This window comes from Parastagonospora nodorum, assembly GCF_000146915.1.
Source record: "Parastagonospora nodorum SN15 chromosome Unknown scaffold_5, whole genome shotgun sequence".
Classification (NCBI taxonomy): domain Eukaryota; kingdom Fungi; phylum Ascomycota; class Dothideomycetes; order Pleosporales; family Phaeosphaeriaceae; genus Parastagonospora; species Parastagonospora nodorum.
In genome coordinates this window covers 792,944-820,933 of record NW_001884553.1, presented here as the reverse complement: position 1 = coordinate 820,933, position 27,990 = coordinate 792,944, and the positions used below count along the sequence as shown (strand labels likewise).

Sequence of the window (27,990 nt, the reverse complement as noted above, 5' to 3'; positions counted from 1 at the left end):
GCCAACTCGTACAAAAAGGGGAACTAGGAGAACAGAAGCCACTTGGCTACTTTCTTTCGCATTCGGTTCATAGGGACACGGCGTTACACCAGGCATATACGGGCTGAAACTATGGTCAGATATACCAATGCAACTCGATTCACATTTGTCGATTGAAAATCTGGCTGCTGTATTACTCGGCAGGCGCGTCGCCGTCGTCAAGAACGACGGTGCGCTTCTTCTTTTTCTTCTTCTTGATCGCGGCGTCCTCGCCTCCGTCGCCTTGCTCGGTTTCGCCCTCGGGCTTGACCTTCTTCTTTTTCTTCTTCTTGACTGGTGCCGCGTCCGCTTCTTCACCTTCTGGTTCGGCGGGTGGAGTAGCAGCAGGGTCATCTCCCTCGACATCCACCTTCCGGACCTTCTTTTTCTTCTTCTTGATGGCTACCTCTTCCTTGACGTGTAACCGCTCGCTCGCCCTCTGCATCTCTAGTCGCAAGCGCTCCACTTCTTGTAACGCCTTCTTCATCTCGGCTTCTTCCTGCTCCCGCCTCTCGATTTCCAACTGGGTGAGTTTGCGATTTGAGCTGCCGTCATCGTCGACGAGGCTCAAAGAAGCAAGACCCGAGCTGTCCACATCTAACAGCGACTTCTTTGCTTTGCCTGGGCGTGGTTGCACGATGTCTTCTCTGGAAGAATTATCGGCGGCTGGGCCAAGCGTCTCGTCTCCCATGATCTCAACTTTCCGTACAGGTTTGCGGGGACTTCGTGACCGTGGGACTTGGTCACTCGATGACGCCCTCTCGAGATTGAGGTCCATGATAGGTATAGAGTCGATGTCAAGGTCATTATTTTCTTGGTTTCCGTCACGCACTATCCTGCTCAGTGGGGTTACTGTGCCACTGCCACCGTCAGGGTCGATGTAGAAGGGGTCATCCTTGTGCCGTTCTCTCCTCTCAGCCTTTCGTCGGGCGATGATGTCAGGATCCAGGTATTCTTCCTCCACCGCATTCTGATAGCTGGTGGGTTCCCTGTGGGGGGCATCGAGGCGCTCTGCTGCCGGAGCGATGATTGTAGGTGTATCGGCGTATGCGGCTACGGGTTCGCTGTACGCTGCATACACATCGTCTTCTTCTGTCTCGAAGCCTTCATTCTCGGCCTGTGACAGGAGGAATTGCAAGTTCGGATTTATGGGCGTGTCTAGGTCAAGATCGTCCGGTATGGGAACCTTGCGTTGCGCACCAGGCGCGACCGGATTCAGTTCAGCACCAGAGAACAAGGCCGGTATGGCCTGTGTCAGTAATAACGGTGGATCAGTGAAGTCGCCATTGTCGGTACCAGTCGCAGTACCCGAAGCGGCTTCGGCAGCCAAACGCATAAGCTCTAGGTACTCGACCGCTCGTTCTTGCACCTCGAGACTGGGATGCGTTGAGAGTGGCTCCAGGAAGTGTATTATACGAGCCATCAGTAGCGACATGAGGGTTTTGCGCTCTGGTGTCCATGATATTTGGTCATTGCCCGCCATGCTGGAGAAGACCTTGGGTATTGCCTGTAGATACACGGCTAGGGTCTTCGCAGGGAGCTGCAAGGAGTTGGAGTGGAGAAGGGACGTCATGACAGGTTCGGGTCGAGTAAGGTAGTTGGAGAACTCTCCGACCAACCAAGCTGCGTACTCAAGCACGCCTTGTCCGCCGTTGCCTGATGATGGGAACATTTGCTCTCTTCGATCAACAAGTACCAGGGATTGCGCCGCATCGACTGCTTCCGATCGAACGCTCTTGACCCGTATGGCGACATTCTGAAGCTCACGTCCAATGCCACCTCCTATCTCATCTGATCTTTCTGTGTCCTCTTTCTCTTCTGTTGCTGAGGCGTGATTCGTTGACGGCGAGACCCTGACGAGCTGTACTAGCACATCAATGTACCAGTCAAAGTCGGAAATATTACTATAAGTGTCACGAGAGCACATCTCCAGTATCCTTTTGATCACACTGATCCGGTAGTCATCAGGTAAAGGCGGTGGTTGGTCAGACTGTTGCTCATGCTGCCGTAGGTTGTCCTCTGCGTCGGAATCGTCGTCGGCGTATGGCACAATCTCCGTCATCCTGACTCGGTCATTGTTTGAGTCATTCGCTGGAGACGCAATTGGTGCGTTTCGTAATTGTCGCATTAGACGTCCGACGATAGCTGTGAGGTTGTCGGTGTTGACCATGCCGACGACGAGATCTAGGGCGCGCATTCGTATCGAAATATCGGGGTCGTCGATACATTCGAGGATGACATCTTGTTGCTGAGACACAAGGTATGGATGTGAACGGACAATCTTCTCGAAAGCCAACAACGCCACGTATTTTACTGCAAAACGATGAGACATGGACATTTCTCATTGATTCCAGCATTAGCTTACAGTTTGAGTCGCCTTCAATGACCATCATGCCTCGAAGCTTGCCGACACATAGCTTTGCAACTTCTTCGCCCTCTGTAGTGCCTTCGACAGCTTCCAAGATGCCGCCTTGTATTATGCCGTTGATACACTCGTACAGCAATGACATCGCGGAGGTCTCACGAATGATCTTCGTGAGCGGTGGCAGGAGCTTCTTGATCAATCGAGGTTCAAGCGGAGTCAGTGTCGCGAACTGTCAACGTCAGCAATCATGTAATTCATTCGAGTCTTCGAACGTACAAGCTTAATCAGCTTGATAGCCATCCAGTTATTGTTGCCCTCAACCAAGAGGTCGAACAACCGAGGCGCAAGCGGTAGGAAATCTTGTGGTCTCCGCCAACCCAACTCACACACGACATTGACGATGGCAGCTGTCACGCTCGGATCTTCCTGGTCATCCTGCAGCCGTTCCTTGATCTTCGGCCATGCAGGTCGCAAGGTTTCTGGGTATACAAGCGCAAGTCGGTACAGAGTGACAACGGTCTTCTTCCTGATCATGGCATGCGAATGTGTTAGGCGCGGTATGAGGTCCGAAAGCACAGAGTTCGCCATGCTAGGATTGACGACGTGCGGTATTGCTCCCAACGGCAGAGCGATATACGGTGGAGTAGGGCTCATGATGTCCTTCTTGAGCTGGTTCTCAGCGAGCACCAAGACCTCCGTATCTCTGCGAAAGCTCTGTACTGCTGCAAGATATCCAGTGCGTTTCTGTTTGAACTTGGAGCTTGACATGACCTCGAGGACATTGAAGCTTGCCCAGGACATGTCGTGGCCAAACATCTCGAGATACGTGAGCTTCATAAGGGCTGTAGCCTTCAGGTCCATGTCGTTGGTTCTGATCTCTTTGCGACATTCTTTTATGCTCTCGGCAATATACTCTTTCTCGGAGCCCTTGTGATTGCGCAAACCCCGAATGAGGTCGTAGAGGGATTTCTCGAACCTGGCTTGGTGTCAGTCCTGCTATCGTGTACCTCGACGAACAAGTAGTACATTTTGGCGAGTTCAAGTCGTCTCCCGCAGTCGTGTGTCTAGGTAACGGAACGCACGTGGAGGGGTAGTGGTGCGGAAGCGTGGAGGAGGGCCAACAGGCATCATTGGGTGATTGGCGACATGGGAAGAGCTCTGCACCAAAAGTTTGAAAAAAGAGCCGCAGGTTCAGGGTCGATCGGCAGGTGGTGAGCGGACCTGCATCTGTCGTGGAGGCTTCACTGACGCGCATGGATGATGCCCGCCGGCAGTCTAGTTTCGCCGACGACGCTGCTCGGGAGCTAAGCTTCCAGTATCTACCAACATCGCGACTCCACACCAACACCAGGACGGCCAGTTATCACACGTCGTCAATTACCAGACGAACAGGAACAATTCAATCGCATACGACGCTCATAGCGCTGTGCAGACCATCAGGCTATTAGACACGAAGGCGATCACACTCGCGCCTATCTACACTCCCGCGCATTGCCATCAGTCTACACATACCAGAGGAAGTCGCCATAATGTCACAAGCCAACCTCCTCTCCCCACCAACCCACATCCCCCCACCGACCGCCCTCGCGCTCTCCCAAAAAGCCCCCCTCATACTCTCCCACCCACCCACATCCTCATTACCCTGGCCCCTCTCCCTGCTCTTCTCCCGCGAAACCCCCGAATCATGGACCATCCACGAGAACCTCTTCTACTCGGCGCTGCGCACCGGCGACGAGACATCCGCGCAAGCCATCCTCCAGCGCCTCGAAGCGCGCTTCGGCGACCAGAACGAGCGCATCATCACCCTGCGCGGCATCTACAACGAAGCCACTGCGCAGTCGGACGCGGATCTGGAGAGGGTGTTTGAGGGGTACGAGAAGATTCTCAAGGAGGACCCGACGAATATGAGTGTGCGCAAGAGGAGGGTGGCGGTGTTGAAGGCGCTGGGGAGGACGCAGGATGCGATTACTGCCATCACGGTGTTGCTGCAGAATAGCCCGACGGACGTGGAGGCGTGGGCGGAGGCGAGTGAATTGTATGCTAGCCAGGCAGCGTGGGGGCAGGCGATTTATTGCGCGGAGGAAGTGCTGCTTATCATGCCGAATGCGTGGAGCGTGAGTTGCTACTTCCTATCCAGCTTGGGATTCGATTACTGACATGCATACTAGGCACACGCGCACATCGCTACTCTGCACTACCTCTCGGCCACATCCACCACGCCGCCCTCTCTCTCCGCCCTCTCTCTTTCGCTAAAACACTTCTGCCGCGCCGTCGAGCTCAACGACTCTTATCTGCGCGGCTACTACGGCCTCAAGATGCTCACGTCGAAGCTCCTCCCCTTGTTGTCCGAGTCAGCGACCGTGTCGAGCAAGCGCGGAAACAACCAAAACGACGACGACGACATACCCATCCCCAAAATCGAGACGGTCAGGAAATTGGAGGAGATTGCGACGAGCAAGCTCGGCGAGATTGTCAGGAATGCCAGCGCGGGCAAGGCCCCAGGATTTGATCAAGCTGAAGTCATTGCGGCGAGGGAATTGCTGGATACGGATGGGAAGATTGAACGGTAGGCTGTCTACCTTTCTAGAAGATGTTGAGTGTCCCAATCGTAGATAATGGCTCGAGAGCAGCTATCCAAACATCAAAGATCTAATACCATCACATCATACCACCATGAGCATGCACAAGTCAAGACGAATCAATGTTCCCAAGCCGAAAAAAGTGTCCCTATTAAAATCTACAATGAATCCTACTCCATTCCCCCCGGTAACACCACATGCAGCAAGAACCCCACTGGAGATAAAGATATGCATATATAATCCACCTCGATAATGCCCCTTGTATTATTGCACAGCGTGTATACCAACAGTTGGAAACAGGTTGGGTGGTCGCCATCGCCGAAAGTTTTATGCCCATATTCAACAACAAATTGCAAAGGAATATGAATAGTAAAAAGAAAACGCCTTGTGTAAATGCCCAGATCAAATCGCCTCCATGTTGCTCATATATCAGATTCCTCAGCCTATACCGAGATGGAAAAAAGATCGTGTCTTTCCTTTCTCCTTTCTTGTATCGTCTCGCTTCGTTCGCTGCCAAAAACAGCGCGTTGCTGTGCTGTTGTGTAGAGAAAAAGAGTTGGGTATTTAAATAGTCGAGAAGAGAAATTAAATATTCAGACCCTTGGTCAGTTCCGCCAATCCGTTGTTTTGCGATTTCTTGCTGCCGAAGCCAAATTTGCTTTTGCGTGCGGCCATCTTGCTCCAGTCTTCATCTTCTTCGACAGGCGGTGGCCGCGCGGGTTTAATTATGCCCTTGATGGTGTTGGGCTTGTTGGCGCTGGCGCCGCTCGAGGCTTGCAGGATGGTCGATGTACCGGTCGAGTGTGCGTCCGAGTTGTTGACTACTGGCCTGTAGCGGGCGGAGAGACCAACGTTGGACCGCTCAGATGGGGCGATGGAGGGTGTGTAGCCTGGCCCAGGGCCCATAAAGTTTGACATTGGCTGTTGTTGCCCCTGGGCTCCAGACATGAACGACATCGGGCGGTTCTGCATGCCGTTGGGCATAGCGCCTGGCACGCTAAGGAAGCTGCCATTGCCCATCATATTCCCTCCGAAGCCATTTGGCATGGCCATCGACATGCGAGGATCCTGGGTCTGCGGCCTTTGCATGGCTTGCATCTGCTGGAGCTGCATTTGCTGCATAGCAATCATTTGTTGCATCTGCTGCATTTGCTGCATCGCCATCATGTCGTTTCCTTGAGGCATCGAGTAGCCCATCTGGTTCATGCCCATGCCCATCATAGGCATTTGTCCGCCCATTTGCCCACCCATCATCGGGTTCATCATACCGTTCATCGGCATTTGCGACATTCGTGTGGGGTGCTGTGGTTGCCCGTTGGTGTTCATTTGCTGACCAAGCATACCAGTGAAAGGTCCGCCTTCAGGTTTCTTTTGAGATGCCCCTCCCATGTATTTCTGCTTCGTCATATCCCTCATCTGGATCTGATCCACAAGAGAAGGCTGGGACATACCAGCTTCTTGGTACATCATCGGCGAGTGCATACCCATACCTCCAGCCATCGAGTCTCCGGCAACTGACATTGGTCCGCGACCAAAGCCGTTGAAGCCCATGGACTCTCGGTTCATGGGCTGTACCAAGCCTCCACCAATGAAGGAGCTATGAGGGTCCGCAGGTAGGCCCCTGGCAAAAGCGGGTAGGTGGCCTGGAGCGCGACTGGGCGTTGCGCCCGCAGACGCCGGCCGGTCTGGTATATACGAGGGCATGGCGTTAGCTGGCTGATTTGGCATTCGGCCGCGTACTTGACTTGGGAAGCCGTGCTGTGCGAGTATACCCAGAGGCACATCTTCGTCTTCCCATTCATCGGCCTTCATCGAGGTCTCCGACGGGAATCCCATCATGTCTTCCGGGCCACCGTCGGGTCGGGAAGGGTTTGCAGACGTGGTCGTAGTGCGGCGCATAGCCTCACGTGCGAACTGCATCTGCTGCTGCTTGCGTCTCGAGATTTCCTCTTCCTCGCGCTTCTTGATAGCCTCCTCCTCGTCCTCGTAGTCCTCATCTGAATCGTCGTCAGGCGGAGGTTGCGAATTTGCTCGCCTCTGCATCGCCAGGTACTCCGTTTGTGTCAACACGCGCCCTGCGCCCGGTCTGGGCGCGTTAGCTGGTACTGTAGGAGTCTGGTCTTCAGGGATGGAGTGAGCAGGTGCCTTTTGCGCAGCTCTGGACTCGGATTTCGGCGCTGCTTTGACTGGTGCGAACAGGTCTTGATCGTCATCGTGATCCGTGTAGGTGGAGATGTTCGAGGCCAGGGACGCCTTGGGTGTCGTGTTGTTGGTGTAGTTGGACGATCGGGAAGAAGCAGGCGTCTGAAGCGAGTTGGCGGAAGAGGAGGCGAGGGAGGTCGGCTGTGTCGGATGCTGCTCAGGAGAGCTATCACGGTAGGACGTCTTCTCCATGTAGGGATCGACGTGCTGTTGGAGCATCTCGGTCTCCAAAGTTATGCGTCGGCAAGGTGGGGCTTTCAGAAGCTACCGGTGCGTATGATGAGTATTTGTGCGGAGGAGGGGGCGGCGGCGGTGACTCGTCGTCCGAGTGGGAAGAGGACATGAGGTTCTCGGTGGATCCGCGGCTCTCCCAGCTCTTCAAGGGAGCCTCGACGTCGAGCTTGGGGTACGTCTTGATGGGCTCGGGCTGGAATGTACGCTTTTCCGAAAGAAGCGAACGTCCCGGAGCTTCTCTTGACATCTCGGGAGGAGATTCCTTCCGGTTCATATCGCTGAACATGTCATCGAACGATGAGTTGCCAAAGTCGAGTCCTGCTTCTAATTTCGGCGGTATTGCGGTGCTTGCATAACTCGACGCGGTCATTGACCGCTCCCTGGATTGTTTATCATCCTTTTTGCTCGACAGACCGTGACTCGACTTGGGCAACGACGGCAACTGCTTGCGGAAGCCGTTCATGCTCAATGATGAGCTCGGGGAGCTGTTGTGTTGTGGGATGGGAGGACGAGGGGCACTGGAGAAAAGGTTGTCGTCTGAGCTAGCATCGGTCGAGGAGGGAAGAGTGGAGGTGGAGCCATGCTGGCCATTATTATACGGGCGCGACGCAGAGAACTGGGTCCCGTTGCTAGACTTGCTGTCACTAATTAAAGGGTTAGTTTGGGCGGAGCTGACCGCTTGGACCATACTGCTTACCGCTTTGAGGACCCTGGAGATTCTTCTTCAAATGACTGCACTCGACCCTTGCCATTTGCGCCGAAAGTGCTGAAGCGGAACTTTGAGGACGACTTTTCTCGCTCGAGGGTCTTGCGTCGCTCGTTGGCCTTTTCAACTTCGGTGCGGCTCATGAGCCGGAAGCCGCCAGAATCTGCGTGTGCAGCGTCTGGGCTCGGCACTGTTTCCACATGTGCCATTTCCTCGAGCACGTTGCTCGACGACTTCCGACGGCCGGTGAAGAGGCCTAGCCCTGGCTTGACCATGTTGTGCCTATGTGTGTTGTGGGTAGGGGGTGTGTGTGAAGTGCCCGGATGGCGAATTCCAGCGTGCGGGATCAGTTCATGCACAGAGGCGGGCGTGCGGCGTAAAGCGAGCGAGAGAAAGAGCGCGCGTGTATTAATGGCGGAACGGGAACGGGAAAGAGAAAGAGCGAACGTGTTTCGATCTGAGAGCGGATGTTAGCTAGAGCGCAATTGGCACAGTCGCATAGTCGTGAGCAGCGCAGTAGAGGTCCACGGGTGAGCGCGCCGAGTGAAAGCTGCCAGATGGCCGATGGTGCTGCCGCTGCGTGGTTCCAGCGTCACGACTGTCGATCGTGTTTGCAAATAACGCCGTGGTTGGCCAGCGAACTCGACACTCGACACTTGACAGAAAAGCAGAAGGAACGATCCGGAGTGGCAGCGTCTTCTTCTCGGACACGACGCAATTCTGCCACTTGCTCCTCGCAGGCCCATCCACGTGCGACGCGCAGCCAAAGTTTTGCCAGTGCCTCGGGAGACAGGGTGGAGGGGTGGAGCGACTTACCAGACACAGGACGCGGGTAGCAACTGTAGCGACAACGGTAACGAGCGGCGGTCTCTTGCTGAGACGTTGAGGTTGGCGGTGTTGTCGAGGACCCAAGAGGACTTGCAGACGGCGGGGAGGAGGACTGAGGCAGATGGTGGTCTGTCTGCGAGCGCCCGTGCCCGAATTGATGCCGCGCAAAGAGGCCAGGGGAGTTCGCCGTCGATGATGTGCCTTTGCCTCTCGCCAATGCGGGCGTGGCAGGCGCAATGATCTCCCGATGCAATATGCAGCCTAGCGTCGTCCGAAGCGACTAGGATTCGCCGTCTTGGGTGTGCTTCGTCTGTTTTTAGCCTTCCCTACAACAAGTCAACAACAAACTGTCTCCAACAGCGAGGCCTCCAAACCGCGCAAACTGCAGAGTTGTCGTCGTGTGCAGCGGCCGCGGCAGGGTGATGCCGTCGCTGCCCTCTTGCACCACCTGAGATGCACATATGTCTCATGGCGGCACAAGGTTCCCAGCCCCGGGTCCCAGCCCGTACTTTCAAACTGCTGCTTTCTCGGTGCGGATCCATGCTCCAGCCTCTAAACATAGCAGGCTGGGCTCCTCCCACGCTTTTCGCTTGTGATCGTCCTGGGGACACGCAAACACACATCATCGCGCACGTTGAGACCCTCCTCTCGGATCGCTCCTTTATGCTCGTCGTCATGAGCGTTGACTGAACGCGTCCGTGACATCGGTCCGTCACTTGTCACGTCTACCAGAACTGTCCCCTGACCGCCATTCTTCCGATGGTGGCCGCGGCGCGCAGATGCTCAGCTCGTCGACCACGGCTCCTTGTTTGTCCGCAGCTAGTGCCTTGTGCTTAAGGGGCTTCGTGATGGTTTGAGTGGCTAGAAATTCAAGGTACAAACTCGAGGCCTTGGGCATACAGCAACCACTCGGCGCAGGGCTTGTTTTTGCCCTCTCCACTGCTGGATAAATCCGCCCACGCAGCGCCGTCTGCATTCAGCCTGCAGACTCCGAAGTCTCTTAAATCATCGTATCATTGTCAGGGAACATTGCCTGCTCGTGCTGTCTGCACCTTGCATCTGCGCTTCGGCATCGGCGTCATTGCCCAACCTGCTCTCAATCTCCACTCGTTATGCAAAACAGCCATCCAGGCAGATTTACCAGCGCAGTGGGCTACGTGCATGTCGTCTTGCCCAAAACGCACATGAATCACGGATTTTAATCTCTAGCAAAGCCTCTGCTAGTAGCGTCGACGAGGCCGGTGGCTTTGTCGGTCCCGTCTTTCGGGCGCACAAGCGGCACAGGGGCAGGGCCTCTCGAGGCTATCTCGGTACGGCGCCAGCCTCATGAACTTGCAGAGAACAGTTCGCCAGCCCGTTTTCTGAAGTTTGGCAACGGCGCATTCTATTCGCCCTGATATCGCAGGGATCTCTGTCAATGAGATGGAATAGCCGTATGCGAATCGTCCTCGCGCATGCCGCAGCGGATCGATGATGATTGCTGTGCTCTTCCGTGTCAGATCTCCAGCCATCCATGACTTGAACGCTCCCAAGCGGGATGCAGAACATACGACGCCGCCAGTATTAGCTTTCCTGCCCCTCACTTACATGTCGCGCTCCAATCACTTTCCAGTGTTCCCTCATCACCCGCCGAACGCGTAATCGTGTGCGACCCGGGTGAGAACGATCAGGCTGTGAAGCTCCAAGTGCATCTCAACAAGCATCGCCTGCGATCGTTCTAGGCTCGTCTTGGTATGGGTCCCGTGTCGTTGCCAGCTGAGTCTGAACAGCAGCATCTTGCAACAACGCCATTGCGAGCATCTCCACCACTTGCTCCGGTGAAGCACGACTTGCTCGAGGTCTCAGCACAAAGCGGGGCCTCAACACAGCAACTCATCCATGTGATGCACGTTCCCACCTCGCCCGGTGCTACAGCATATATTCGGCATTTCCAGCGGTCTGCCAATAGGATGGAAAATCAAAGAATTGACCGAATGTCGTCCCGTACCGCGTCTACGCTACAGTGCGGCGATGTACGCTCTGGAGATCTCTGAGTGGGCGAGGTGGGATCCTACGCTGCAATCGACCGTTGAAGGATCGAATAACCCGTCCCTAATCCCTGCTCGTCTGTATAACAGATCGGAGGTATAGTACAGCGTCCCATTTCCTTGGTTAATATGGTAATCAGGTTTTCGGCTGGCTTCCGAGCCTGTATCTGCGAAGACCCCACACTGTGAGCGGCACTGGCATGTCTCGCATTGGCAAGGCACGATGCAGCGTGCTTCAAGCGCTTCACGCGTAGAAGAGAATGCTCGGCGTCTGAAGTTATTCGGGTTCGTCTCGATCCGCGCTATCCTCATAACACGGCTTATATATCTCTGGAGCGCTGTGCCGTATTGTTCGACGAGATGGATATCTGCGACGTTATCTGGTGCGCGATATGTACGCGGACTACGTCGATGAGCCTAGGAGATCTTTTAACTGTTAATTTTTGCACCGCAATACGATGCTATGCATGGGGTGTGCCTGCAGGTGAAGGTGGGCTCAGAGAAGCGAGAGGCAGTGGCTAGATCTAGAAGTTTCTTCATAGGCATACGCATATTGTGTAGTTCTGGAGAGAAGGCAATTCAAGGTGAGTGTAAGAGCTGGATCTCACGACGCGCTGTCAGCGCTGTTGCCGAGGAAAAGCTGGTGGACTTGGACAGCCGACAAGGAAAGAGCAACCACACATCGCTCTCTCACCTCACAAACGCTGAAGCCAGACAAGAGCGCGCTATCCCTACTACAATGGGCGCTAAGAGCAACTAGACTTGCTCTTTCTCTCCTCACATTTCACGTTCAGCACTAAACTCCACGTTCTGCACGTTGCTAGAATACTTGCTTCTCAGCCTCTTCCCGTGCAGGTCCTTCTCCATACTGTCCAGTCTCCGCGGCATCAACCTCGATCTCCGACTCAACAACCCAAGGTACGCCACAATACATCCACAATGGTGACGACGTTCTTCGACCTGCCTCTCGAGCTCCGTAATATGGTTTACCATGAGCTTTGGGAGTGTACACCGCGTATCGCGATTCAGAATGAGGGGCTCAACAATACTCTGTATGCACACCACACGAGTGCATGCTGCGACATGGGAAAGCTGAGCCGCATGCCGTTGTGGCTCTTGACCAGCAAGCAAATGTTGAAAGAAGCCGTGGACGAGTTTCAGTTGAACGCCCGCTGGAACATTGCGCTCGATGAGGAGGACACTTTCACATATGAGCCTCACATTCTTTCGCTGCTTGAAGCTCGATACTTGAGGGTTATATTCTTTCCACATGCTGTCATGTTTGCAGGAGATGGACTGCCACCCGCGAGTGGGATTCTCTTCCCAGGTGGTGCTTGCAAAACCCTCTACGCTCTCGTCACTCAGCTCGCAGCTCGTCAAGCCATCAGAGAGCTCACCTTCAGGATGTACTTGGCCTCCTACTCGGAATCTGATACTCCAGACGTAGACATCTCAGATTTGGCGCTTGACGTGTTGTCTGGCGGCAAGCTGAATAAATTCACTGTTATCATCACCGAATGCTGTGCTGGTCCCATGGAACCAGCACAGAAGAGTTCATGCGAGGCCAAGTTTGCGAAACTGGGAGAAGCTTTCATGGTCGGTCCGACGCGGTTTACGACAGAAGAGCGGGTTGGGACAGAAGAGATGGGTACGGAAGACAGGCCCCGGGAGATTCGTTTCACGCTTGAGCGGTGTTGAGAAGGTCTGTTTGGTCGAAGGCAATCTGTTGAAGGGATCTGTCACCCTGCAGAGTTGGTATCGGTGCGGGTTGACCTACCGACACGGCTTCGTCCTCTTCATTGATTGTTCAACAACGCATCTGCCGCTCTACGGCGAATCGACGTCTCATGTAAGACCTTACCCCACACTCCTTCTTTTATGCTCGTCTAACTTTGATTAACCGTAGTCCCACATTTTCAATTCATTCGGAGAATAACCGTCAGGCGGTCTGATTCGCCAATGATATATTGCCGACCTACGTACGCGAAGAAATCAGTCTTCCATCGACGCATGGTACAGTCTGGTCGAATTGATGTGGCATGTTCCTTTCCATAACCAGTTTGCCACTTTCTCTCGAAAATACATATAGAGATCATTTTCACCCGCTCGATAGGTAGAGAGAATGAAGAATTCCAATCAAATAACCATGCGTAGCCTCATTATTGCCATCTTGAGCGTCCTCACAACCCAAGCATCATCAGCATGTACCCGTGAGACCCTCAAAGCCATCACTGACGCCCACCTTGCCGCCCAAACAGCTGGCCAAACCTCCTTCGCCGCGAATGCCACTTACACTGAAAACCGCAAGAAAGTCGACCTCAAATCCAGCGTCCTCTCCAAAGCCCTCAAAGTCGACCACGCCCGAGCCCAGCACGATGTCCCCCAATGCGCCGCCTTCAGCGAACTCATCGTCACCAACTCGGCCGCTCCCTACGTGATCGCCACACAGATCCGCCTCGACAACACGACCAACCACGTCTCGCAAATCGACAGCATCATCACAACCAAAGGCGACTGGCTCTTCAACGTCACAGGCACCTACTACTGGGCCTCGCGCGAGATCTGGGACGCCATCCCCGCCGCAAAGCGTGACTCCCGCGCCACCATCCAAGCCGCCGGCGACGCTTACTGCGACCTCTTCTCCAACAAAAGCGTCAAGGTGCCATGGGGTACGCCGTGCGCGCGTCTTGAAGGCGGGTCGTACACGGGCAAGGGCGCGGCGACGGATAGTTGCAATGTCGGTGTGCCGAGTGGGGTGAGTTTAGTCAACAGGCAGTATGTGATTGATGAGGAGTATGGGACGGTGGATATCATCATGGATTTTGCGGGGACAAAGGGACAGGTGGGGAAGAGTGGGTTGCCCGATAGTCATGATTTTAGGGTGGAGGGGGGGAAGTTGAGGTTTGTGCATACGTTGAGTTCGTGTGGGGGGAAGGCTTGTATGTAGGGGTTTGATGGATGTGCTTCTTGGGTAGAGCTGTTGTTGGAAGGAACGTCGCTGCTGTTGTAACTACCTCTGGTTGAGAGACTCGATGTCGAATAGACATGAATCTGAAAACCCGTCATCAGAACTCTGTGTGCCTTAGTTGATGCTTGTTTTGGGTAGTGAAGCGTCGTCTTTTGGATCTGAAAGACCGACTGGGCATCATGTGTGGAATTCTTGACACGAAAATCCCCTTCTCATGGAATCATCTTTGATCGCTATCATGACAGCCGCTATGAGTGACGTGAGATAATCTCCGTAGAAGCTGCTGGTGTTGACGGTTACAATGTGCTGTTGTTGTGGCTTTCAATGGACCGAACACTCACGCCCACGTCTCTTTTGCTCTGAGGATGTTCTCTGACTGAAATTAACGCATACTGCCATCGACTGCTTGGGTATAAACGGTAAGGTTGGCATCTACCTGTTCTATTCTGTCCGACCATTGCACTTTTCTGGGAGGCATGAGCAAACCGAACCAAAGATGTACAATCATGAACCAGGCTTAGCGTTCGTTAAAGGCCAGAAACAACCACCCGCTGCGTTGAGGGATTCCAATCATGTTCAACACATGGACGACCTTTGGTCGATTGTGTGTACTTTCTCTCAAGAACGGGAAGGTATAATAGACCTCGGACTGTATGGAGATCGAGATTAGTTTCCATTCAGTACAAACTGTGCCGTAATCCACGACAGCGGTGGCTTGATCAATGAATTGATTGGTGGAGCAGACGATGACATGAATAACGACCATCATGCCCTGCTAAGAGATATGTCACGTGCTAGCGTGTCTCGCTTACGCTAGCGTCCACCCCGCGCCCATATCGTCGCGCGTGCCCCTCCACTTTTGCTCCTCCCCTTTCGCTCAAAAACGTACGTACCCCCTATGTTTGTCCCTTCAGCGCGCAGACACTGACTTATCACTAGGAATGGCGCACCGTGGAAACTACAATAACCGCGGGAACAACCTCTCAGGATGGAGTTATATCCATTCAACCAACACCCCCACCAACTCGTACCAAAACGCGCCCCAACCAAACTCGTACCAACAAATTTCAAACCCGAATGCACCAGTGCGCTCAACACCGCAACCATTGAGCGATTCACAATTGACGCGTCCTACCCCGAGTATGTCTCTAGCTCGTTGACCATGAGCCAAGCTAACATGCGTAGCGCTACCAACCGACGAACAAATTCAACAGATTCAACAAATTCGACAGCAGAAATATGACATGGCTTGGCATATCGTTGATGAGTATGCAATCGCACTCCAACGGTCAATACAAGCCGGATCCGTGCGACCGCCTTTCAACGCCGCTCAACACCGCCTCGTTCGTTTGTTCGAGGACACATACGAAGAGTTCTGCAAACTCCAGGAACAATACGACCAACTTGAAGAAGAGCAACTCGAACTGGACAGCTATGACTTAGCCAGAGCCAATGTCGATGACTACGCACTCGCACTCTCACGGTCAATACGACTTGGATATACACGACCGTCTATCAACAACGCTCAACACCGCATCATGAGCATGTTCGAGGACACGCACGAAGAATACCGTGCAATTGAGGAACGATACGACCAACTCGAAGCGGAACACGCTCAACCCATTACAAGGCGTGTAAACAGCGTTCAGGTATCTCTCTCTCACAATGGTGCACATTGCAGCACATGCACTTGTGACACTGTATCTGAGCCTCAACCCGAATCAGCTCCTTCACCGAGCCCAATCAATCAGCTTCAAGAAGGAGAAGAATGATGTCCAGCAACGTGACATGTTCCATACCCTCTGAGAGCACAAATGGCATACCTGTAATCGACATCCGTCTAGTGCCCGCAGGATTGAGTGTTGAGGCTAAGTACAGACTCCGCGCACAAACTGCTGCTGCTCCAGTGGATGGGATGCCGGGCATGATGGTGGGTATGAACATCAACCCATCCAGTGACCCTGAGAAGGGTCGGTAGATACTGAGAACCTCAGTCATTGATCACGGCTTTATGCCAGTGAGGCCTACCAGCGTGACTGCACTTGATACCAGCTTGCTGGTCTACGATGTTGACTATATGTCGGCGATTGATACCAGCTTTATGCTGGTCTGCGATACTGAGTTTGTCTCGGTCTTTGATACTGAAATACTCAGTTACTAATATTGACATTGCCAGTGACCGATATTGATGTTCTCAATTACCGATACGGGCATTGCCAGTTATTGATACCGACACTGCTCGGTCTTTGATACGGGCATTGCTAGTCCCACCTTCTGTAGTTTTAATCCATAATTCGTTTGCGATACTCCTGAATCCCATGTTGCACTAATTTGACCCCATTCCTGAATGTGGTTCGTTCCTGTTGATACGCCCATGGCCTTTCAGTGACAGTCTCGTCGGCGTTCTGCACGAGCATAGAAAATGCCAAGTCGTAGATGATCAACGTTCAACGCCTGGCTTCCTGAAAAAGCAGTCGCTACACACGGCAAGGCTGTTTCACTTTTACACATCAAGCTAAATTGTCATCCATTTGACTATCGTCTTGTGGACTCACTGCGAGCCTACAGAGTCCTGGCTCTTTACTCTGACCACAACTATAACGCCAAACTGCCCGAGGAATATATCATTATTCACGACACCAATATGTTCCAATTAATCGTCAAGAAAGCCGTTCTCATAGCAAAGACGAAGAGCTAGACGACAGAAACCACGGACCCACACCGTTATTCAGCAACAGGCGTATCAGCACGCTCCTGCGGCGAATCAAACAGTAGGTTGAGGCCCAACAACTTCATACCATTGCCGAGCACGATCCTGGTAGCTTCCAGCAAAGCTGCGAGTCCCGGCGTTGTTTCGATCTCGCCGTCTTCTTCATCGAGACAATCGGACAGCTGCTCCGTGATACTGGCGAGGTATGTTACGATGCCAGAGGCTTCGAGTGAAGTGAAAGTCGCTTTCACGACCTCCGGATATTGTGCCAAGACTCTCAGGAGATTGGCTTGATCTTCATCCGCCAGTCCTTCAATATCCTCGTTAGATAAGGCTGCTGATACGGTCTGGCCAGATAGCATGGTCGATATTTTCGCGTACCAGTATTGTAGATCCGGACCAGAGCCAAGCTTGAATGCCGCCATCGACCCAGTATCGAAGGCATGGACGGTTGATGTACGGGAAGACAGCTCCTGTACAAGTGAAGCTGAGACCGCAAGACCCTTCTGGGTTTGTTTAGAGGTACCCAGCAAGGCCGCCTTCTCTGAATCCGCCTCTGGGGGTGTTGCGATTGCCTCTTCGCATTTGTCAAGAATGTTCTCCGGTTTGTAACCCTTTCCGAGAGTGCTGGCCATCTTCGACACTTCACTGAACTTGAAATGTTTCAGCTTTGCTGCAATGTCTTTGTCCAGAGCCTCCAAGATCTTGAACACCTGGGTAAAGTGGACGCTGTTGTCGCTTGCTACCACGTAGATCATCTTGTCGAACCCGTACTTTCTCGACCGCTCGAACACTGCTGCTAGATCTCGCAAAAGATATGTGCTGCTGCCACTCCGGTCGCGCACAATAGCATGACCGGCCTTAGCTCCAAGCTTCGTCATGTCTATCATCCAAGCGCCGGAGCTCTCTTCAGATATGTTCTTGTCTTTGAGCATTTGCTCCACCTCGGCCCATGGTCTCGGCGTTGACTTGAGACTCGCCAGAATACTCGTCAAATCGGACGCCTAGCCTTCCGTAGAAGCCGGTGTAGTCTGCTACCATGACATCTCGGACCCGCTCCCAGAAGGCCTTCAGTTCCTCATCTCCTGCTTCCAACTTCTTGAAGGCTTCGTTGCGCTCAGCAAAGATACCTTTGCTCTCAATCTCCGCTTGTGCCTCGCCCTCATCTTTGCCTTCCTTGGCCACTTCGTCACGTGCCTTTCTGCTTGCTGCTTGTTCGGGCTGAAATTCGGCTTCGATCTGGTGATAGATTTCCAGGAGGTGCCCGACAGGATCAACATCGTATGCCCCTTGTGAGCCAAACTTCTTCCAGCCCACGTACAAGAGAGCGATTGGCTTTCCCCAATCACCGAGGTAGTTGATCCGTATGACATTCCAGGCATTGAGTTCATACAACCTGCTTATAAAGGCTCCAATGATGGTACTACGCAGGTGCTTGCCTTGAAATTCGCTGGTAATATTGGGTGAAGAAAACTCGACAACAAGTTTTCTTTCGTTCTCTGTCTCTACCAGACGCTGCGAATCGGCACCGTAGATGTGGTCTCCATCAAAAACGCAGTGCAACAGAAGAGGAGCCATGGCTGCAATTTTGACCAGTATGCGCAGATGCACCCCGTCTGAAAAGGGCAAGGGGAAGAGAGGATGATCTTTTGGGAACTGAATCGCATTAGTCGTACTCATGATGAGCCTCATCCCATTTTCTGCACACCTTTTCCATGATCTCCACGGCTAGCTGATCAGCCTTGACACCTGGTCGCAATTTTGGTAGGATTACAGTGAGATCTCCGCTGAAGATGTTGTTAGGCCATTGGATTGACTTCTGAGCATCGTCCACGCTGCATCCTGCGATGTCCACGAGAACTTTCGTTAAGTGGGCACGACATATGTCCAGTGGGTCCGTGAGAATCTGCGACGAAAATTGCGGAGGTACAAGTGGACTCAAATTAAGCCTTGCCATACATTGCTCAAGGTTGCCCATACTGCTACTTCTTGGCAAATGATTACCTCTGTCTTCACTTGGCGAATATCGGTAGTGTGCAAATCGGGTGAGATAACTTATCGCTGGAGCAATCGAGTGATTTGACAAAGTAGTACGCAAGGGCAAACATTGCGCACATCTCCTCGCGCAAATCTGAATTATGTGCGGACAGGCAAACTCAGCCTCATTCACTGTTCTGCCACGTAGGCAAGGCAGTTGGGCTGCGATCTTGCCGCGATAGTGTGTCAGTCTGCCATTGGATATCGCTCCATGCAGCTACGGCAACAACGATCGATGGGCAGTCGCTGCTTACGACACCATCTATGTACGCTTCAGCCTGATCTCATTCTGCAATTGTCTAAGATGACAGGTTTCATTGATACCTGACTCGTTTCCAAGTCCTGTACGCCCCTTCCGAACCCCGCAGATTGGAACGTGCCGCAAGACGTGGATGGCGGTAATCGCTTCAAACGGCACCGGATTGTGTATTCCTCCTTTGCAACGCGCCACTTTCGTTTGTCTTGGTCGAGGCAGGGCTTCCTCTCTTTACCAGGTTGAGCCACCAGGTCTTTCGCGTCAATGTGCCGTCCAAGAAATGCCACATCGCTTGCAGAACGATAACGCACAACGACAAAGCAACAAGGAATGACACTATGTTCCGATCAAATCCCATAATAGACGTTGGAATGGCAAAAAAAGTGCTGACGATAGCGAAAGGAGATATGAAGTAGACTGTGAGCTCCGCACTCTTCTTACTATCAGACGTTAGGCGGAGGTTGATAGTCTGCGCTCTTCTCTCACAGTCTTCCGCCATGCGCTGTAGCCTCTTTTCTATCTTTGACAATTCGCGAAACACGTCAGTAAGGTGATTGAATGTCCGAGTTATGCGCGCACTGCCTTGCTCGTCAGAGAAAAAGGCAAAATCGCCCGTTTCTGACGTGAAGAGCATCCAGGACTCGTTGGTCTTTGCAAGCTCTTCAATTATCCTTCCCAGCAATTGCATGGTTGGGTCAATCCAAGTTGACGCGTTTCTATCATTGGTCGGCGTAGGTGTTCCATCTCGTTTCGGGGAGAAGAAAAGGCGTCCCCAAGAATGTTGCTTGATGCCCGAATCGATGAGCCGGACCAATTCAACCCACTCTTTGAGCACGTGACGCATTCTGATAAGGAGTACGCGGAGGAAATATTCACGGGCGTCCCATATCGTATCCTCCCCTCCAAAGCTCCCCTTGGCGAGTTGGTCAGACTGATGGAAGTCTGTTTGTTCATCGTTGCCCATCTCACTATCCTCGTCAAATGATCGGTCTTCAAAACAGAAAGCTGTCCAGCGCAAATTGTCCGTTCCGCAAATGGTAACCGAGATCTGGGCTTGGTGAACGCCGCAAACTTCTTCTGATGACGACGCGGTTTCTCTGGCGTCCAAGAAGGCAATGTTCATCCAGCCTCTGTGGCCTCTCTTCCTCCTTCCGTCAAAGTCGTGTTCTGGTCGAGAACGACGCATCGCAAAGTATGGGATGTGGAATTCCATATGATACTCTGAGTAGCCTTCGTTTATGCTAGCTTTTATTGATGTTTCCAGCGAAAGATACTTGCATATAGCCTCTCGAAGCGAGTGGTGTTGATGTTGTCTAGCGGTCTTTATCAGTGCTAAAAAGTCGTAGGCGTCAGGATCTGCGACGTGTATGAGGCGCCTATCTGCATCCATGAGTGTCTCATGATCGAATTGTTTCTCCCTCAAATAATCATGGAGCTGATGGGCAGTAAGTGGTGCTGGATAGCTTCTGGCAGCCTGCTGGTCCGATGGTGAGTCCAACACGCCAGCATCTGTGATGTCGCGCTCGCGCTGGCCGATGCTATCAAGGCCTTGTAATTGAGAAGGCATCATACTGGTCGTTGATGGAACGGGTGCGTGTGTATTGCATGCTTTGAAGTGGCCGATAGTAGGGATTGACGCTATAGGTAGCCCTTGTTGGGCTTCGGAGCGGTTGCACGTACGGTCATCTAGCCACGCGGTACCTTTCTTCCCGGTCCGACTCTGGTCTTGAAGACTGCGACTTTTGACTGCCTGGATGAATCGAATAGCATTCTCGACATCGAAAGACGTCAAGTCATCATCATATGACTCCATGAACAATTGGCAGTCATCGGCGTAAAACTCTTCACCCATTCCCCTCAACGTCTCGAGGAGCCCATGAAGACATGGCCGATCATCAACCGGCTTACGAGACAGATGAAACTCACTCGGCCACTGTTTTTTAAAAAGATCAGAAAAATGAGACTGGGTTTTGTTGTCATGAGCCATCAGACGCCTGCTAACAATGGTGAGCAAATGCAGAAAGAATTGCGGGGTTCTCTGCGGGCTGTTCGTGAGATGCAGTCGCTGGGAAGAGGGGAGCTTCACTCACCTTGTGCTTCATACGCGGAAATAGTACGTCTAACTAGATCGATGACCTTCGTGAAAATTCCGAACATGGTGCAAAGGAATCCCGAGGAGTTGCGCGGTTCACAAAGTGCTGGCAGCTACGATCGGATTCCTGATGAAGTCTTTATCAGCTCTCCATGTTGTCCAAAGGTCCTTCGGATTCGTTGTAGCTGGTGTGTGCTCGCACCGCGCCATTTATCAGTTAATCAAATATCGTTGGTCAGAACAAAGCAGCAATTGGAGAAAGCCGTCGTTTCTTCATGCCGTACTTCCAAGTGCAACGTGCGATTCGAAACACGTAGGCGTGCATTCTGGCTGTGTGGTCACAGGGCTGTCTGTAAGGCTTTGGTTGCCTTCTTATAAGTTGCATTCCGAGGCAAAAGGGCACCGATCCTGGTTTTTGCCCTGTAAACATAGTGTTGGTATTCCGTAGGTCACAAGATACCATGGTTTGCCTGGTCGGAGCGATATAAGCATCGATTGAAGGCGTGCTATTTGTTGACAGGTAGTTACGAAGTGCGAATCATCGAAGTTGGCTCATCGCGTGCAGATTCAGCAGGTAGCGTCATTGACGGGCTGATATGCATGAAGTCGGGCTGTCCAATGAACGGCTCGCAAAAGCTTCGTATCGCTTCAAGGGCTCTTCATCAGGCTCCGATACCGCTCCACGAAGGCTTCAGCCTTTCGCATGAACAAAATGGTACACGTTTCGGAGGAACGCGCTGGGTACCGTGCAAAATCGTACAGTCTGCGGGCAGACAAGTAGATCAGGACACCGATAGCTTGGGTTCTAGTCGGAATCAATTTCCGAGATATTGGTTTGACGTTGTTGGGATATGCAGTGGCCATGTTCCTCAGCCATGTGCTGCCTGAATCGGGGCTATCTGGCTTATTGGCTCGTATATTCAATGGGATGCTCAGCAGGAAATCGCAGACGCCCAATAATGAAGTTTAGAAGGACTCCGCATGGCAGCGATGTTTGTCTGGAACGCGATTGATTATCAGTGAGCGACAAGGTAAAAATTCGTCGTGCATGGGGATGTTTGAAGGCTGTGTCTTTATCGCGACCATCGACGCGGAAACAGGCGGTTGACTATCGAACACTGCGGGCCGTTCTTTCCCTCTCGTAAGTTTTCATCGTCGAAATCTCCACAAATGACCTCTTAGAGTTGACGGCTCGACTTGTATGTGGCGGCGCTCGCGATATCCGAGGGCCAGGATTCGGGATAGGTGCGTGTTTTGACCTTTTCAGATGGAATTTTTTAGAAGCCGCTGTGCGTACTTGCACTTTTGTTGTAGTGCAATATGCACAGCGCCCACAGCCGCAGTTTGTACAACCGCCGCTTGTAATTGGAATGCTGCCCTGGCCGCAACGACACTGAATGAATCAGACAAGTCTCTTTTGACCTGAGGTTGAGTTCTTACGCAACGCCAAACGTACACGTGTCGTTTCTTTGCCTACAAGCTCTTCAGCTTAACATTCCTCAGCCGACGTGTGGGTCATACTTACATATGCTTGGACTGGTGGTTGGACGCCAGGGAGGGGGCCTGTGATTGGTTGGCCGATGTTTTGGAAGTTTGGCGCAAGTCCCTGCGAGTTTCGTAGCATTTTGAGATAGCAAATAGTCTTGTCATCGTTGTTCTTCTATGCAGTGGTCCTCTACATTTATGTGATTATGGGTGCAACACTAAACTTTGCATCACATAACAAATTCCATCTAATATTAGACGAGGCGCCTTTCCCAAGTCGTCGAAATGAGGATTGGGTTCACTAACTCGAGCGGTCGCATGCTGGGGCCTAGGTGTATCGTTTGCGAAATGATTGGTACTCTTGTAGCTTGGAATGTTACACACTTTCATTAGACGCCCGACATTGTTTGTGAGGAAAGTGGCGTACATATATAGCTTCCCGCCGCGCTTATTTGGTAGTGCCATAGAACGGGTAAGTCAAGATCGCTCGCCGTAATGGCCACTGCCGAGCTGAGTAGATGCTCCGATTCATTGTCGCGTAAGTAGCCGAACGGAGCACTACCTGCAAATGCGTCCGTATGCAGGCGCATGGGCAACATCGACTGGATTCAGACCTTGTCGAACAATGCAACTCTGCATTTGCAACAGCTCGATGCAGCTTTTCTCATAACACTGGCGCTAATTTTCCGAGATAACTAGCTGCCTCCGTTATGCTCGACTTAGGATGCATGCGGCTGACGTGTGGCAATTGGGTAGGTGGAGGTGGGTCGGGCCGGCTTTCGCGAGTCATGGGACAGTGCTTAGAAGCTAGAGTCGGCGCTATGTAACGAGAGTGAATGGTCACGGCAGCAGTTCTGCGTAAGTTCCTCAGTGCGCACAAACCGTCTGGGGTCATGCAAGAGTCGTTCGTTGAACTGCAGTAACTGGGGGCTGGCGGTGTAATCCTATTGGGGCTCCTCCTGTAACCGCTTGGTTGATAATCAACGATTGCGTAGAATGTCAGAAACCGTTAGCGACAAAACATCGACGTGGCTCCTCTACTCACCGCTCTTTCTTATCTCTTCTGCTTCTGACCCCTTGAGGTATGTACTGTGCTATTTCTTCACTCACTTTCGAATGCGTACATTGGCGTCTTGGAGCTAGACGAAGAGATAACTGGCTCTGAATGCAGCTCACCAAACCAAGGTACTGCGGATCGATTACGCGACTTCTTATGTCCCGTAATGTGTTGTTCTAATGGCGTGGTGTCCCACAGTCGTAGCCCATTGTAAGCCAACTTCTGCACTCCTAAGCCGCGTATGCATTGTCTTTGCAACTATCGCAGACTCATCTTTAGCATACGAATTAAGTTATGCAAGGGTTTGGTAAGAATTTGAGCGCGGCGCGGCTCGCTGCAAGTTGGCGAATATGTACCTATGGTTTTACGTTCTATGCTGAGGGCATGGCGGAGCATACCTAGGTACATGTATTTTACGTCAACTTCTACACTCCAAAGCAGCGCATGCATCACCTAGTTAATTATGGAAAATTGATTATTCGCGCATGAAATGTACGATGTGGGATTCTAGTATCGACCTGAACGTGGCGTGGTTCTTGGGCGGTTGGCGTACGCGTGGCTGTCGATGCACCAAGATTTGTATGCAGGAAAGCAACGCAGGTCAACTTCTACAGAGTCAAGCCTCGCATCCAGAAGCTCTCTGAGAGTCTGCTATATCATTCAGACGTATAAAGAGCGTTTCCTTGGAGCGACAAGAACTCAGGGGCGTGGCGTTGGTCTGACTTACTGTGCGCATGGCTTCGCTGGTCCGCGTGTCGCTGGGCAGGTCTGGAAGGGTCAACGTAAGCCACGTCGCAGCGACCTGAACCACAATGATAGACACAATCTGAAGCGAAAAAGTTCATACAGATCACATGTTCAGGAAGATGGGAGGATTGTTGGAACGATTCGACCGATGTGGTGGTGTGCAGCGTGATGGTCTCGCACTACGTGAGCACTTTGACTACATATTGCATGCATTGTACACTAGTCACTAAGGCCACTTTCAACGAGACTAACTCAAGATAGTCAGTTCAATCCTCATGCCTGGCACAAACCGCAAAACTGGTCCAAACGCTCAGCTTCCAAATGGCTTTGCCGGTGTCGGTGGCGTTCGGCCCTCTGACGACGATCCGCGAAAGCGTATGAAGGCCCACGATACTGAGCTTGTCTCGGTCTATGATACTGACTTTATTTCGGTCCACGACATCAGTCTTGTCTGATCCTCAATACTGAGCTGAGCGTGTCTTGGTCCACGATACTAAATCAATTTGGTGTGTCATTATAGGCGTGGAATTGGGTCCATATAATCAATAGACCAGACCATGCATTCTCAATCATTTCCTGGTCGAGTGAACCATGTACGTGAAAGCATGCTACTATGTATCACGTCTTCTCTCGAACTGGTAGTCGAACACATTCTACACCAAACCTGAGATCTGTGAAAAAGCATATCCTTTTAGGGGTTTCCTCATAGTACCTACACATCACTGGTTGTGCGCATTCTGAAACGGACAACGAATCCACAGGCTCACTCCGTCTTCTCTAAGCTAGACCAACACAACATGGAATTGAAGAGTTCCTCCACCACCGGGAACATGTCATACATGACGACATGGTCCCAACTCGCCAACGCAAGTTAGTTTAGCACCCAGCCTACAAAAACGACCTTCAAAAGTGAGGTTAGTTGGAAAACGGAAATTGGATGCAATACTGACACTTGATGCAGAGCGGTCAGGTACAATCAGGCGGACACTGATCATCAAAACTCATACCGACTGTCCTCCCCAGCATGTCCTGTCAGATTCATGTTTCAGGCGGCAGGTAGGGGCATAAATACCTATGGTATCGGTGCTTTGCAAAAGATGTGCACCCCCCTAGAACTTCTATAATAACAAAAGTCTATGACAAATAATGATGTAACAGGGGGAGTAGTGATGTACTTGATGATATCATATTGCGGACAGCAATTCTATAGGTTAGAATAATCTAGTTCAGTCTAAAAGTGACATATGTCAACGGCTATCTAGACCCTCACGAAGATCCCCGCCAATAAGAGCATACGGAGGTGTACGGAGGTATTTCTGCTCGCTATGTGGCTAGACTAGAGGGGGGGTGCACACATTATGAAAACGATAATACTTCAAACCGCGCAAAGTGCAGTGCGATTAGGACCGCATGCAATACGGATGCCTTTCGGGCAGCATTGCTTGCGCCCTTCACAATCTGTGTTTATGCAATCGATTTTCGCCACACGTAGATGCTTCGTATACGGTAGCAAGCGAGTGAGGGGTCACAGAAGTGCCCGTCCAGTCCCAGACAACCACGATTCACGACATAGCACATGATGCACGTAGGCTGATGAGCGGGGCTTAGTTCTCACCGGTATAAGCCACAGCAGAGATTTTAATGACGTTCAATTGGTGCCCGCTTCGCTGCCTTCGGTTTGCCTCATTCTTAACGCAGACTTTCAGGCTTGTGTCGACCCGATGGATTACCGATAAGCAACAATAGCGTTTGTCCTATCACTATCTACAAAAACCTAGGATACATGAGTCATGAACCATGTAGTATATCTGAGGCTGATTTACAAGTACGCGCTACCGGTATTGCCTGCGCACTGAGCGGAAGGATGATATGCCTTGTAAACTTGCAGTGCTCCCTCAATGCTCTGAATGAAACCAAAGAAGACAGTGAGGATGAGCACAGATACAGCGACCCAGAAGGTATACCAGACATGTCCATCCCTCCTATCATACCACCATTGGGATAGCCTCGCAGGGCGAGATTCATCGAAGGCCTCTTTTAGAATGATGAGCCGTTCTCGCCAGAACGTGTAATTCTCGATTTGTCGTTGGTCACTGCGCAACCTCTGGAAATCCATGAGATGTCGATCGATCGTTTGAGGGGAACGGATTGCGCGCAGCCATTTCTTGGTGCCCTCGTCTTGCTTTGGGAAGAGGAGAGCGAGCGTGCGAAGCGTTTCGTCAATGAGACCCACAGGGAATTGAGAATCCCCTTTTGCTCTCTCCAGGAACGAGGCGTGGTGGAATATTGAAACCCTTTTCACTCCATCAGTGACCACACGTAGATGATCGGCGAGGTCGTTCGTCCAACATATCCTTATTCCGGCGACACGCTCCATGTTGAACGCTATGAAGGTCCTGTCAAATCGAAAGCTGTCACCACATGACGCTTGAAGTGTACTGAAATAGCCTTCCAAGCAGTCCTTGAGGCTTGAACTGGTCCATAAGAGCTGCTCGCACCGCGTGACCGTCGATGGATTCTCACCAATATTGACCATGAAGCACAGTCTAGCCGCGAGATCAATGGCGTTCTCGAGGGTCTCTTCTTCATTTTGCCGCTGCTGTCTTGCTCTCGCTAAGGCTCTAAGGCTGTCTTTGATCGTATCTCGAGTTTGGCCTTCCTTCAACTTCCTGGCGATATCGATGATGTTCTGATGCGTCCGGACGAGTATATGCATTCCCTGTTCATGCAATGCTGAATGGCACTGGTCTTGGTAGTACTTGAAGTAAGGCTTCCAGTCTAGATCCTGATTTTTGCTGCTGCCCATGACTGATATCGGCCACATGCTCTCTCGAATAGCTTCCGCCGTAAGTTCGTTTGGGTGCTCTTTCATAAGTTCCCCGTCCAGAGGCGATAGAGGTGACATGTCTATCGAAGGGGGAGTTGGAGATAATGGAGCTGTGATATCCTGAGAACAGGTACTAGTGACAGAAGGTGCACTGTTCCTTGATCGGCACCCTGCCGCCCGCGTTTTAAGTGAGGAAGAGAATGGAGAGATGAGAGTTCATGGGCACGATTGGTCCAATATCAGCAAAAGCCATCGCAACTGTACATAATCCTAGTACCGTAGGGGCGTTTTTCCGGTCAACCGCTCTTGGACACCACTGCAGCCCAACGTCCTGCATAGAGAACCAGGGCAATGAAACCGCTGATCTCTACGACACGCAAGGAACCCAACATTTCATGCCTTTGTGACACAGCACTCATCTTCCTTGACACCCTCAACACGTTGCAGTCAGTACTTTTATCCCTCTGCTTGAATTCAGGTCCACTAATCGATCGATAAGTCCTTTGGCAAGGTCAGAGAACACCGAATGTCTGTTTGCGAAGCACAACATTCCAATCACGGCAGCAATACCTGTAATCAAGAGTCCCTCGATGGAAAATTTCGTGGCCAGAGTAGACCCATGGAACAGCTGTTGGAGTGCGGAGGGTGCGGCGAGAGAGGTATATGAAAAAGATCTGAAAGAACCCATCCGCAGAATTTTGGGTATACACTTCGAGCCCTTTCCTGCACGCGAGGAACTCACTCTATCTCTGTACATGATTGGGCGACGCGAAGCATCAGCCAGACCCACTGTGTTGATCATATCAAGCGACGTTCAGATACGGAAAGCCGCCCGAAAAGCTATCAAAGAAA

The 27,990-nt window shown here is 51.9% G+C and overlaps 12 protein-coding genes across 12 annotated transcripts; 5 read left to right on the top strand and 7 right to left on the bottom strand.

Moving 5' to 3' along the window:
* Window positions 1-172: 172 nt before the first annotated feature.
* On the bottom strand, window positions 173-3,244 carry SNOG_03725 (hypothetical protein; the record flags this gene model as incomplete). The annotated part of the gene is made up of 3 exons (XM_001794223.1): window positions 173-2,331; window positions 2,384-2,612; window positions 2,660-3,244. 3 exons carry the CDS (start codon window positions 3,242-3,244, stop codon window positions 173-175), a joined length of 2,973 nt encoding a protein of 990 aa, XP_001794275.1.
* A 668-nt stretch (window positions 3,245-3,912) lies between these two features.
* On the top strand, window positions 3,913-4,953 carry SNOG_03724 (hypothetical protein; the record flags this gene model as incomplete). The annotated part of the gene is made up of 2 exons (XM_001794222.1): window positions 3,913-4,497; window positions 4,552-4,953. The coding sequence occupies 2 exons, from the start codon at window positions 3,913-3,915 to the stop codon at window positions 4,951-4,953; spliced, it is 987 nt and encodes a 328-aa protein (XP_001794274.1).
* A 136-nt stretch (window positions 4,954-5,089) lies between these two features.
* Window positions 5,090-8,379, bottom strand: SNOG_03723 (hypothetical protein; the record flags this gene model as incomplete). Its single annotated transcript, XM_001794221.1, has 3 exons — window positions 5,090-7,371; window positions 7,433-8,036; window positions 8,096-8,379. 3 exons carry the CDS (start codon window positions 8,377-8,379, stop codon window positions 5,548-5,550), a joined length of 2,712 nt encoding a protein of 903 aa, XP_001794273.1. The 3' UTR covers window positions 5,090-5,547.
* Window positions 8,380-8,578: 199 nt separating this feature from the next.
* Window positions 8,579-9,637, bottom strand: SNOG_03722 (hypothetical protein; the record flags this gene model as incomplete). The annotated part of the gene is made up of 4 exons (XM_001794220.1): window positions 8,579-8,702; window positions 8,921-9,236; window positions 9,281-9,380; window positions 9,554-9,637. The coding sequence occupies 4 exons, from the start codon at window positions 9,635-9,637 to the stop codon at window positions 8,579-8,581; spliced, it is 624 nt and encodes a 207-aa protein (XP_001794272.1).
* A 2,261-nt stretch (window positions 9,638-11,898) lies between these two features.
* Window positions 11,899-12,859, top strand: SNOG_03721 (hypothetical protein; the record flags this gene model as incomplete). Its single annotated transcript, XM_001794219.1, has 2 exons — window positions 11,899-12,555; window positions 12,581-12,859. 2 exons carry the CDS (start codon window positions 11,899-11,901, stop codon window positions 12,857-12,859), a joined length of 936 nt encoding a protein of 311 aa, XP_001794271.1.
* Window positions 12,860-13,105: 246 nt separating this feature from the next.
* Window positions 13,106-14,045, top strand: SNOG_03720 (hypothetical protein; the record flags this gene model as incomplete). Its single annotated transcript, XM_001794218.1, has 2 exons — window positions 13,106-13,860; window positions 14,003-14,045. The coding sequence occupies 2 exons, from the start codon at window positions 13,106-13,108 to the stop codon at window positions 14,043-14,045; spliced, it is 798 nt and encodes a 265-aa protein (XP_001794270.1).
* Window positions 14,046-14,868: 823 nt separating this feature from the next.
* SNOG_03719 (hypothetical protein) lies at window positions 14,869-16,088 on the top strand (the record flags this gene model as incomplete). The annotated part of the gene is made up of 4 exons (XM_001794217.1): window positions 14,869-15,067; window positions 15,113-15,595; window positions 15,637-15,861; window positions 15,922-16,088. The coding sequence occupies 4 exons, from the start codon at window positions 14,869-14,871 to the stop codon at window positions 16,086-16,088; spliced, it is 1,074 nt and encodes a 357-aa protein (XP_001794269.1).
* A 563-nt stretch (window positions 16,089-16,651) lies between these two features.
* Window positions 16,652-18,354, bottom strand: SNOG_03718 (hypothetical protein; the record flags this gene model as incomplete). The annotated part of the gene is given in 3 exon segments (XM_001794216.1): window positions 16,652-17,562; window positions 17,582-18,293; window positions 18,346-18,354. 3 exon segments carry the CDS (start codon window positions 18,352-18,354, stop codon window positions 16,652-16,654), a joined length of 1,632 nt encoding a protein of 543 aa, XP_001794268.1.
* Window positions 18,355-19,081: 727 nt separating this feature from the next.
* Window positions 19,082-20,782, bottom strand: SNOG_03716 (hypothetical protein; the record flags this gene model as incomplete). The annotated part of the gene is made up of 2 exons (XM_001794215.1): window positions 19,082-20,478; window positions 20,611-20,782. 2 exons carry the CDS (start codon window positions 20,780-20,782, stop codon window positions 19,082-19,084), a joined length of 1,569 nt encoding a protein of 522 aa, XP_001794267.1.
* Window positions 20,783-22,299: 1,517 nt separating this feature from the next.
* On the bottom strand, window positions 22,300-22,646 carry SNOG_03715 (hypothetical protein; the record flags this gene model as incomplete). Its single annotated transcript, XM_001794214.1, has 3 exons — window positions 22,300-22,444; window positions 22,479-22,495; window positions 22,548-22,646. The coding sequence occupies 3 exons, from the start codon at window positions 22,644-22,646 to the stop codon at window positions 22,300-22,302; spliced, it is 261 nt and encodes an 86-aa protein (XP_001794266.1).
* A 1,772-nt stretch (window positions 22,647-24,418) lies between these two features.
* On the top strand, window positions 24,419-24,766 carry SNOG_03714 (hypothetical protein; the record flags this gene model as incomplete). Its single annotated transcript, XM_001794213.1, has 2 exons — window positions 24,419-24,494; window positions 24,573-24,766. 2 exons carry the CDS (start codon window positions 24,419-24,421, stop codon window positions 24,764-24,766), a joined length of 270 nt encoding a protein of 89 aa, XP_001794265.1.
* A 1,364-nt stretch (window positions 24,767-26,130) lies between these two features.
* SNOG_03713 (hypothetical protein) lies at window positions 26,131-27,117 on the bottom strand (the record flags this gene model as incomplete). The annotated part of the gene is made up of 1 exon (XM_001794212.1): window positions 26,131-27,117. The coding sequence occupies one exon, from the start codon at window positions 27,115-27,117 to the stop codon at window positions 26,131-26,133; it is 987 nt and encodes a 328-aa protein (XP_001794264.1).
* Window positions 27,118-27,990: the final 873 nt, after the last annotated feature.